This window comes from Anser anser (assembly GCF_964211835.1).
Source record: "Anser anser genome assembly, chromosome: 1".
In the NCBI taxonomy this organism is placed as follows: Eukaryota; Metazoa; Chordata; class Aves; order Anseriformes; family Anatidae; genus Anser; species Anser anser.
In genome coordinates, this window is record NC_139720.1 from 53355251 (window position 1) to 53367877 (window position 12627).

General features: G+C 43.7%; 1 protein-coding gene across 3 annotated transcripts in view; it reads right to left on the reverse strand.

The window, feature by feature from the left end:
• The window catches only part of TMTC2 (transmembrane O-mannosyltransferase targeting cadherins 2), a 254999-nt gene extending 242484 nt beyond the window's left edge, over window positions 1–12515 (reverse strand). Inside the window, exon 1 of one of the 3 annotated variants that reach the window (XM_083821393.1) lies at window positions 12303–12515. In XM_083821393.1, coding sequence (XP_083677519.1) covers window positions 12303–12385 — 83 coding nt within the window. In that variant the 5' untranslated portion in view covers window positions 12386–12515. The remainder of the gene's footprint in view (window positions 1–12302) is intronic. The other 2 variants (XM_083821391.1, XM_083821394.1) reach the window with 2 other exon arrangements.
• Between the last annotated feature and the right edge of the window lie 112 nt (window positions 12516–12627).

Sequence of the window (12627 nt, forward strand, 5' to 3'; positions counted from 1 at the left end):
GTAGGACATACAAAATGATTTACTTTTATCTTGACCTTATCTAAATTAGGATGCAATAAACAGATCATCACTAAAGCAGATTATTAAGTCATTTTTCTTCCTTCTTGGATATTATTAAGCGGGCCATTCATCCTCTCCAATCTGCTAATGTTTTCCATTCCAATAAGCACGAAATAGTTAGTGCATAATCATCTAGGCACAAAGACTGATTTTGCTTAGCTGGATACTTGCTCATTTGTACTTAGAAAAAGAATAAATTTCAGGCAGGTACAAGAGACAGAAAAACAGATTAGTTAGCTGCAGTTTTCTTTCTTTAATTACAACAGCAGCAACATTCAACCAGTCTAAATTGAATTCAATTAAATCAACGTTTAGTCAGTTCCTGAAGCAACAGCTGAAATATAATCTCTGCATTTGCTTCCTCATTTAGTTTTATTTAGAACAGATAGTGAAAGGTGACCCATGTACCTAACTTGTAACCCTCAGCAGAAAAAAATTAAAACTGCAAAGTCAACACAGATCTTTTGCTGCAGAAAGTAAAACAGCAAAAGTTACTGTTGTACACGAGATCCTGCTGAAATTCAGAACAATGACTAAAGAAACCAAGACTCTGACTAGAAAAAAAACATGCTTTTTTCTGATTACCATACTGCTTACTATATTTATGAGTTTAGAAATTCCTGAGGGCATAATTTGATACTAATTTAATCACTCTGTTGGAAGATTCACTGATTGCAGTCCATCCCTTCACTCCCTCCATGACCTGCGCTGTTGGCGCAGACATAAGATAGCACTGCAAGTACAACTAAGATGAAAAATGTCCGTTATTATATGTGCAATTAAATATGCATATTAAATGCAACTGTCCTGCTACGCACAGGGTTCTTTTGCATTTTACAAAACAAAATACGGCATGATAAGCAATCTTCCTTGAGCAGCTTATTCTCCAAGTGTGATCACTTACCCTTGGCGAAGGACTAACTGGCATGATTTCAGGCTCATGCTATGAATTATCACAGTATCTGCTCTTCCTTAGCAGGACAGCGTTCTGCTACCTCACGCATTTTATATAGGATTCCATGAAAAATAAGGATGGAAAACAAATACTCTCCACTCACCAGTATCTTCTCAGCCACATAATACAGCATATAAAGTATGATATTGTGCTTTTCTTATACTCTACACACATGCTTCCCCGTGACTTCTTATCTTTAAGGAGGTATGCAAAATAAAGTGTTCTCAGGGCTGTTGTTCAAGCGAGAACACTCAGCCATCACTCCCACTGTGCTACACAATGAACAGATGTCCCTACAGCCTTGCCCACGCTAAGGCGATCAAGTGCAACTTACACTTTTAAGCAGTATTGTTTAAATTACACTAGGCCAGATGAAAGTAAAGCTTCTCAAAAACTGATTTTAATCTCACCCATCACTGAAAAATCTCATCCAAATCACTTATATTTTTCTTACATATTTACAGAAAGAATGAGACATAGCCTTTAATAACAGCGTTTATGCCAGAATCCCATGAGCTTTTCCATACTTACATGTACTTGCGTATCAGCATTTTATTTGTATGCTTTAGAATCACTTATTCAGAAAAAGGGGCTGTAACATGTTGGGATTCAGCAGTAAGAAACTGACATTTAAACCTTTCGCTGCAAAACGAGCTCATGCACTTTTTCACACTATTATCAACTAGCACAGTGCGAACATAAACTGAAACTCCTCACCTATAAGAAGCTACTGTACAAAATCCACAAATTTCAGACTGCAAGATGTTCAGAACAAGCCAAGCACAGAGTCAGGTAGGTAGATTTAAATATCACGCACGGCATGTGATTTTTGGAAACTGTGCCTAACAGGGTGGTACCTTGCTTCAAGCTACTGCGTCAGAGCCTTTCAACATACGTGTATCATACTCATCACCATGGCACCTGCAGACCTGTCTGTACCATGCAATTTTCCTGCTTAGACAAGACTCCTTTTCCAGCACTAACCTCAAGGAGCACCGAGACCTACAGAGTATGAAGAGCACCAAACTTTCTTTTTCCTGCAAAAACAGCTGACTCCCAATCACATCAAGTCAACAGCTCTGAAATACAGTAGGTTGAGCACACATCTTAGCATCAGATGGACAAAACACCACTGCAATTCCTATACAGTTGGTATTTTTATCACTTTTCAAGAGTATAAAACATCAAATATTAATACTTCTTAGCATTACACACTAGTGGATTAGGTATGTAGCACAAAAGCCAGTGAAAGCCAATACTCCTTGAACCTTATTTTCTTTGTGTAATCTTTTTCCCACCTCACCAGACAGTTTCCCAAACCCTAGATGAGGTGGCCTTTAACTATTTTTGGAAGAGATTGCATATAACGGTTGAAATTCGAACATTTAGAAGAAGAATGAAAGAAAGAGCTGACTGTCCCCTGCAGGAGAAGAATTACCTGCAGAATCTCTCACAGGTTTATTGTATCTCAGCAAATCAATTTTGTTTGGTTATAAACATCTACTTTTTTCTTAATATCCTTATATTATTTTCTTTGTCAAGTGCTAAAAGCAGGCTTTAAATTCCAGAGGACAAACTAGCTTCCTGCTGCACGGACATGTAATCCTTCCTTCTTGTTTTAACCCTATATCAGCCAGCCATAAAGCTCCAAGCACCTAGGTCCATCATAAATCAGGATAATTCAAGATTTTATTTTGAATGCATACAAACCTACTGATTCAACATGAATCAAAACAGAGTTAGAGAGATGCTTTTTACAAAACATTTAGGTAAAATCCCACAGCACTGTGGCCAATATGTTGTGGATAAGCAGCAACTTTATGGAAAAAGGAACACGCATACATTGACTTCCATTAAGCTTCCTTCCTTTAAGTCCAAGCCATCCTTTTAAAACAGCCAGATGCCCTTATCATGCTGAACCAACCAATGCAACATACATATCAAAGATGCAATTTTGGCTGCCAAGAGCTTGCAATCACACTACAAGCAGAAAGAGGGAAAAGGGAAACAGAAGCAGTATGAGATGTAACGGCTTCCACAGTAGCTCGAGGCACATCCAGACACGCAACCCCAGGCCTAGTGGGGTGGGTATAGCTTCCATCTCAGGTTCCCCATGCCAGCAATTCTCCATACACCCCATAACCACACTCAGGGTGCCGCAACGCTAACTCAGGCACCACAGACCTGGTGCAGAGCCGATTCCTGCAATCACTGCAAAGACCAAGAAGGGCATGAAGATGGCTGGCAGCAAAAGGCAGCCTACATGGCGCTCTGAAGGGATCCAGCTTGGAGTTTGCTTTTTTAACAGTAGGTCAGCAATACAAGCAGCAATTTACTTTCTGGCCTTCCCTCATAGTGACGTCTGTCTTCTTAAAAAAAAAAAAAATCAACAATTCTCCAGGATGCATGGTGTTTATTAAAGAGAAATACTATGATCTTTAACAATTCAAGCAGTTTACGTATAAGAGATGAGTAATGTACTGTGAAATGGAGTAGAACATACAGCTATATCTTCTCATACACAATACAAAATTTATTCAAGTATACTGATGTTAAAAGAAAGCTATAAAGAACTGCTTGTGTTACCAAAAAAAGTTGCTACACACAAAAATGCAATGTTATTTGATTATTATTTGATTAAAATTTTTCATCATTCTCTTCACACTTTTTCTTTCTGCAAGCTTTATTTATATAGCCATGCAGCATTTAAATTATTTTTTTTGGCACTGCAACCCGAATTCAGATCAAAGGACTTTTTAAAAGCCTTAATTTTCTTCTGCTTTAATTATAAAAATGTAAAGAGATCAGAAGTTTAATTACAAATAATTAATTAAAGAATGAAACCTTTCTTCTGCAACTAGCATTAATTTTGCAAGACCGATCCTCCTTTCCTCCAAGGGAAAAAAAAAAGCTTTAAAATTTTCCTCAAGTACAGCTGAAATTGTTTGGGGAAAACAAAGAACATGCACTGAAGCTCCACGGAATTTATTACAAGGAAATTCTTGTTACAATTCACAGCTTTTCAGCAAGGAAATACACAAATAGATGTACACCACTCCCAGAAGTATTTGCTCAGGAACCATAACATGTTTCTTCCTTTCTGGCATTGGATTTGCTGGGGGGAGATATGGTAGGTCAAAAGGGGGGGGGGGGGGGCGGGCAGAATGAGAACATCCTTGCTAGAGACCCACAAACCAAACTTCCAAACAAAGCTTCACATCCAATTTCCAGGAGTTGCCCAGGATGATTCACTGATGAAATTCCGGCATCAACAAGGACAGCCAGGTCAATAAACAGTCTTCATCCAAGAAAACAAGTATCTTCTTATTTTAGTGGTATCTAGAGGACTGATGAATAACTCACAAAATGATGCAGTATCTTAAGAAGCCTTATTTCTGAGCCTATGCCTCACTTCTGAGCCTAATTTCTTCTTCACCTTGTTATTAAAATAATTAAAACAATCAACACTGCAAACGCACTAAGCATTCAAATCAAATAAATACAGTATCGAGCACAAGCAAAGGCATGATTGCACCTTCACATAACTGACAGAAATGAGAGGATATGACAAGGCACAGTATTCCTTCAAGTGTTTTTTATTTGAAAATAAAAAGGTTTTTTTTTTTATTGGTGGTGGTGGTTTTTAAAAAGTATTAAGCATGAAAAAGATTATGTAGCAGAGGGTTGATAACCTACAGAACAACAACCCCAAATGTATTCTTGCACTCACAGCGTCCCACTGAAGCCAGCACAGGCTCCTTCTACTTCAGTGAGAGAAATACACGGTGTTATTTGAGGTTAGGAAAGCTATTCCAGTAGCCAGAAAGCCAGCATTTCATCTGGATTTATACCTGGACCTAACTGCCTTCTCAAAGTAGCAGAGTAAAAGGCCACGCAAAGAAGAGAGCCATACAAGTATAACCGAGTAACAGGGGATGCCACAGACCAGTCCAGTTGCCTACCACAGTAATGGTCTGTACCACCATGTGGAAAGTCTTCCCTCAGTCACCTCTCGTCCCGGGGCTTCCTGGGCTAGGAGCAGTGCTGAGGCCAACGCGCTTCACTGCTAGAGAGGGGGAAACACTCACAGCACATAGTGACCCCACAAACAAATTCAGGAGCCGCTGTGGCAGACTCCAAAGGGAAGTTCGTCCAGCTCCCTGCTGGAAGGCAGATGCCAGAATTGACTCTGTCTCCAGTTTTAGGCATAAAACAAAAGTCTGCTGTTCTATTTACTGTTCTGACTGCATGCACTCCTACACACTCTTTTAGAGACTACACTGATTTTGTAACAGGTTTTGCAGCATGTATATGGGCCATTTGTATAAACCACTGGAAAAAAAAATATATGAAAAAATAGCTTATGCTGAAAGCACAGTGCTTCCAATAAAACAAACAGCAATTAAAGAGATGAGATGAAGGAAAGAAGGGATGTGAAGACAGTGAATGTCTTACCCCCAGCTGAAACCTCCCACTATTCCTAAAAAATCTCCTCCTAAAGCCAACAGAAAACAAAGACTAACATAATTCCCAGTGTCCTAGCACCGTGGCTCCACATCAGCGGGCAGCTCAGCACCACCACACCGCTCTCTCTGAAAAAGGGCTCAAGGGTTAAGGACAGGGAGATCATTCACCCATTACCATCATGGGCAAAACAAACTCAGTGCAGGGAGATTAATGTAATTTATTGCCTGTTACTAACAGATTAGAGCAGTGAGAAACTGAAAGCAAACCGAACACACCTTCCCCTCTCCCCTTCTCCCAAGCAGTGCAGGGGAATGGGGGCTGTGATCAGTCCCTAACACTTTGTAATCTACCACTCCTTCATCTTCACACTCTTCCCCTGCTCCAACATGGGGTACCTCCCACAGGATGCCATCCTTCCCGAACTGATCCTACGTGGGCTGCCCACGTGCAGCAGCTCTTGAAGAACCACTCCAATATGAGTCTGTACCAAACTGCTCCAGCATGGGTCCCCCAGCCCCCCTGCTCCTGCGTGGACTCCTCTCCACAGGCTGCAGCTCCGGCCCGGGGCCTGCTCCTGCAGGGGCCCTGCACGGGCCACAGCCTCCTCCAGGCCACATCCACCTGCTCCACCAGGGGCTCCTCCACGGGCTGCAGCGTGGAGATCTGCTCCGTGTGGGACCCATGGGCTGCAGGAGGACAGCCAGCTCCACCAGGGGCCTCTCCACAGGCCACAGGGGAACTGCTGCTGCATGCCTGGACCACCTCCTACCCTCCTTCTGCACTGACCTTGGTGTCTGCAGGGCTGCTTCTCACCCCCTTCTCCATGCTGTTGTTGCACAGCTGGTGGTTGTTGGTTTTTTCTCCCTTTCTTAAATCCACTCTCACAGAGCCACAACCAATGTCACTCACTGGCTCAGTTCTAGCCAGTGGCACATCCCTTTTGGAGCTGGCTCTGATCTGACATGAGCTCTGCTCACAGAGGCCACCCATGCAGACCCACCCATCTCTCCAGGCCATCAAAACCTTGCCACGTAAACCCAGTATATCTAGGTAACACAAGGATTAACATTCAAGGAAGACACTTCTACATTTTTCCTTTTCGAAGGCCAAGAATCACTGGTGTGCCAAACATCAGAACATAACGGCCAGTGAGCCCTCTCCACACGGGCTGGATGACCAAGTTTCATCAGCATCATAATGCTTGGTTTAGTAGTTTTCTTCTTCCTCAAAGTGAAATAGAGTTTGACACGCTACTTGATCCTCAACTGCCATCCCTGCAATCCATTGGGTTTCTTTGTTCTGCAAGAAGCTGTCAAATATGAGTGCTGTGCCATCAGGAGAGGGCAGAGCCTAAGTACCTACCACTACCTTTGTAGATGACCATTTTGATCCATTTATAAGTCTGCAAGGTGTTTTGACTGTACTGATGGAACAAACTGAGTCAACCTGTTAAGTAATATCCCAGGTGTGTTTCCAAAAAAAAAAAAAACATGTCCTTTGTCTCTTCAAGTTTCATCCAGCAATAGGCTAGGCTTTAGAGAAAAACAGTTCAGCATAGAGTTTGGAGCATGAAACTGGGAAAGTAATTATAGGATTTGCACCCTCTGCTGCTTACTTGGGAGGGACCATCCATGCAAGCCATAGACATACATATCTCATGTCTAGAGGACTATCCTGAGGCTATAGGTATGTGACTTCAGAGCCCGATCTAGAACTGAAACAAAATGCCATGGTCATCCTGACTTAACTAGCCTGCCCATGAGCTCCCATTTTAAATGACAGTAAGGAGGGTTTATATGAATCAGTCACCCCAGGTGGGAAAGCATGGGAGGTTCAACATTTGCCAAGCCTCAAAGGCCAACAATAGACTTCTGCAACCAAGAGAAATTTAAAACAAAACAAAAAAAAAAAACACACAAATTGGGGGCCAAAGCATCAGAAAACAAAGAACTTCTGGCATAAGGTACAGATTTCCAGGTAAAATAAATCCATCTTTCATTCAACCATTTCTGACAAAGAAATTAGGGATGACAGTTTAAAAATAAAAGAAAAAGACAGTTGATCCAAGTGATGTGTCAAGCCTTTAAAATAATTCAAAAAAACGATAAAAATCTAACCATAAGCATGGCCCAAGAAACAGATTCAGTTTTACATGAGTGACAATGAGAATAAGCATCTCTCTCTTAAAATTTAGTCTGTTTTTCCAATTTGGAGCAACTTTCTCCACAGGTTGCCAACAGGCTCACATCTACAGCTTAAACATCAAATATTTCAGCTAAAGAAAAGAAATTCCATAAACAAACAGCAAAGCCTGCTTCAGACAACTTCACAGAAAAAAAAAATAATCTTAGCAGCCAACAAGGAAAAGGCAAACTTCCAGATGAGGGAGGCAAAGGAGCTCTAATTCAGCATTCTTGCAGCTATCAGATGGTTAACAAATTGAGATGAGAGACTTCTGTGCCTTTTGAGCAACTTTCACTCTGGCAAACTTAAAGGATTCAGAAGTGCAGCTGGAATACATATGGGAGATGCAGGAGAAAGTGGATCATTTGAATTTGTAACTCCATTGTGAGCTGGAAGAACTTCCTGCAGATGAGATGCATCCCGCCAGTGACTCAGGGAGACTCTCCGTCTGCTAACGGTAATGAATTTATTCTCTGAACCACCTACCAAAAGTGACACGGTTTATGTTAGTGATATATATGCAACAGAAATCTTAAAATAAAGCCTGCGAGGACAATTTCTTTTTTGCTTCAAAAAATCTCTATACTAGAGCATCTCTACTGGAAAAAATTATATATATTTTGAGGAAACAGATTTCACATTTTGATTAAGGTGTTTTATTCAACACAAAATTTTTATGCATAAATGTTTTTTAAAGCTAAAGCCAAATACACTTTTAGATGTTCACCGTTTAAAATAGAACAGGTATCACAGTAATAGAACATTATCATGCCAGCTTCATCCCATTAGACAGTCAATTACTGGTTTGCTTGGTTGATCCTTAACTACAATAGCTGAAAACCACATTGCCTCAGTTACTCATGCATCTTCTCTGCATTATGTTTTGCTTTATCAGCACATACAAGGCCATGTTTCATACACAAATTACCTTTAGGGTCACTTGAAATTAGCACATTTAAGAGAGTAGAGGAGGGACAATGGGAAAACACTGCAGAGAAATTGTGAATGTCTTCTTCCCATTTTTACTGACCACCAGCCTCACTATTGACACTGAAGAGACTGCAGCCTCCTGAGAACTGGATCTATTGCAAGCTGCTGGAGATAATGCACTTGGTGCTGAGAAATGGAGAGCAGATGACAAAAAGGAGCCACAAAAATCACAAATGTAAATTAATAATCAAATATACACATACAACGAGGAAACAGATGGCAAGTAATTTTCCCCGGTGTACTTACACTTGTTCTTCTAGAGCCTGTATTTGGGTCACTTGCTAGATTAATTCTCATGTGTCAGACCCAACAGAGGTACTGTGCAATGGGCACAGCCTCAGCCTATTTTTAAATTATGCTAGTTTGATGCTACACTGTGAAGGCATTCATTAGAATTTCTTCAATGCAGCTTGTAATACTGCTCTCTGACTTTGAAACAAGGCTGCCTGATGCCGTTTCTACCATCAGCTAGACTGCCCCGTTCAGGCCTACTGAACACAGCACAAGCTACAGAAATGTGGTCAGTGCTACCACATCTCATGGAGGCATCCTACATAGAGGCAGACAAGCCTGACAAAATCGGTGCTCTGGAAAATACATACAGCGGGCCACAGAGAAAATACGCCACTGGAGGTTATAGATTTCTACTAACACCCTCCTTAAACTATGCCTTTCTTCTCACATTTGGGAGTACAATGGAATACCTCAACGGATGAGTGGCTTTTGACATGCGCGCTGTAGCAGCAGCGTATGACCCCGGGATACTTGGAGCACTAAATCTTCCACACCTCAGCTACAAACTGACAGGGACCTGTCTTACTTAGCACAGGTCACGCGAAGGACCACAGCTTCAATGCAAGGCATCCGCAGGTCAAACTGCCTGCTTTGGGGTGGGCTTAAATGGCAAAGCAAAATAATAATGCCAGGGTGCCAGCCTAATTGCAGCCATAGGTTTCCCTCCTGTAATACTGGTAGACATTAGCATGAAACAAGGACGGTATGTGCAGTGACTAGAGATTAGCCCCCCCTTAATCTGGCAGGAATCTGGATTTAACTCAGCGCAACAGTGAAGATCTTCAACACTTCCGTAGAAATGGAAATTGCATTTCTCCCTACCCCTCCTTATTGTTTCCAAAATGATTTTGCTCTGCAATAAATAAAGCTTTATTAGCATGCCATGTGAGCTCACTGTGGCATTAGTTGAACATCAAAATATTTCCACCCCTCTTCCCACATTCATCTCTTCTAAAACAGATATGCAAAAAGAGAATGGAAAATATATTTGTTCCTAAATTAACAAGGAGGTTGGTGGAGGAAGATTCTCCCCCCCCCCCCCCAATAATCTACACACGTAACTAGGAAATATCACAGCTGTCTGCGAAAATTGAAGCAGCAGGGAACAGGGTGACAAAAGCTTGTTTTCTAGGTCCACAAAGGAAAAAAAAGGCAGTGTTTCTTCTTTATACTAGCTCTCAGATTTAGAAGCTGTCACTTTAATTTAAAATAATCAATATGTCAATTGATTATAAAGATCATGTTTACACTGATTACACTCATGCCACATATCTGTCCATCTGAAAGTTAGGTTGACTCATGATGAAAAGTGAGAATGTGTACTTTTTTTTTTTTACTCAACTTCCTCAGAGCTTAAATTCAATTTCAGCTTAATTGGGTGAAGGGTAGGAAATAAAATATTGAATCCTTTGATATAAAGTCATAAACCCCAGACTACAAGCAAACTTGTTATATCACTGTCCGTACAGTCTTTGGTTTGGTGCTGTGCAGCCGCTAAAATATTAAGTTTTACCATTGGGAAATTGATTTTGTTATAAGAAGTTTTTACGATGCCACTTAATCTTAACCAACCTACATTAAAAAAAATATACAGAACGCAATTACAGAAACCCTTTATATAGTAAGCTTGATCACTATATTAAAAAAAAAGAACAGCCTGATGTAATTTCAATATAATGGCAATGGAAGCAGAAAAAGCTATAGCAATACGCTGCCCTCCTGAAACAAAGATTGCAGGTTCCTAGCTTAAATGCACAATCTTGATTCACTTAAAGTTAGTAGCATGATCCATCTCCCACATGGAGGGCTGTGTCCTGCAGCTCCAGCATCGACCTCCTTTTCTAGCGTTACGTTTCAAGTAGGCTCCTGCAGGGCAGAGAGATTCTGTGATTACAGTTAAAAGAATACTTTAGGTCTGAGAGCCTTGCCTCTTTGAATAGATAACCATTTCTAGTTCAACAATTACCAGCATGCAACAGCCGTTTCTGCCTTTCCCCTTCCAGGGCTGCAGTTGAAAGGCATCCTAATTAGATGACCCTGCGTACAGAACTGCCATTAATTGGCTTTTAGAGCACTCTAATGAATACCTAAATCTTAGTTACAATGAGAAGTACTTTCTTTAGGTAGAAGGTAAACATACCAACACTGCCTTGCTTTGGAACACCTCTTAAATAGCGTGGGATTAATATTAGGAATACAGCCGTGATTACCTTTTCCACCCGTTCCTCGACGACGCTCACGCATCCCCACTTCCCAACTGTGTTAAAGCATGCTCAGGCAAGATCAAGAATAACCCTGACCTCCACATCAATAACATCAGGTAGTATTTCAAACTGCCTTCTATCCCCAGCCAATCTGAACTGGCCTGCAGGACAGGCTTTTAAGCACGTCCTTAAACAACCCAGTTTTGCCTAAATATTGCAACATATGCCACTTGGGTTTACGTAAATATTCCACAACTCCTGCAGCTCTTAACTAAAACAAGCGGGTCTAAAACAGTGTCAGTGTGTCAAAATATTCGCTGCTTTCTATTGATCCAACTCAGACCTCGTGTGTCAGAGTAACAGTTGATTTTTTTTCTTTTACCATCGGTGAATAAAGTTCTAAGTTGCAGGTTAAGTTTAAGGCAGGTTTAAACAATAAAAACCCTCGTCCGTAACTGGAAGGCTCACACGAGCCCACGACACTTCGCAGGACTTCAGGCTCACACCAGCGACCTGCAGGACCGAAGCCGGAGGTGCCGGGATCCACAGGGGACGTGGTGCCCGGCACCCACCCGAGCACGGGGGGCTTCGTGGCCGCAGCCCTGGCGCAGGACGAAGCTGGAGCAGAGCGAGGCCCCGGCGCAGCAGGTGCAGCGCCCCGCACCACGGCGGGACAGGACGGGGAGACCCCCGAGGTAGCAACCAGCGGGCTGCAGACAGGTGCTCGGGTTTTTGTTTTTTTTTTGCCTCGGACCGAGGCAGAAGCCCGGCCAAGGATGCAGCCTCGGGGACAGCTCGGGCCCCGGCCCCGAGCAGCACCACCCGCCGAGCGGGGGCTGCGGGACCCAGCGCGGAGCTGTCAAAGCAGCCCCGGGCTGGCCTCTGGGGGGGTTCACGCCGGCGGCGGGCGAAGCGCCCCAGCACGGTCCGTAACTTCACCCAGCCGCGCCGCTCTCCCCGGTACGTGTTAATTACGCACCCGTTTTAATCGCGCCCGGACTAAGCCGCGAACCGGGGTTTCCCCCCGGGTGCTACCGGCGGGGGGGGGGGGGGTACAGACAGCCCCCCCCGACGACGGCGGCTCCCAGGGGGCTGGGGGCAGGTGGGCAGCTCCCTCCTTCCCTCCATCCCTCCCCCGTGCCCCCTACCTGTCGTCGTAGCAGAAGTCTGCGCCCAGCGTGTTGAGGTACAGGGCGAGCCCCAGGGCGCCGCTCACCAACTCCGCGACCATCTCTCCGCCCGCCGCCGCCGCGCTCGCACCGGGGCAGCCCCCCCGGCACCGACCCCCCCGCCGACGCCCCCCGGCTCCGCGCTCCAACGGCGGCCGCAGCCCGGCGGCGTCCCCCCGCCGCCCCCTACCCCATGGCAGCGGGCACAGCCCAGCACCAGGGCGCGGCGGCGGCCGCCCCCCCTCAACACGGCCCCGGCCCGCGCCCCCTCGCAGCCGAGCCGGGCGCCGCCGCCGAGGCTTTG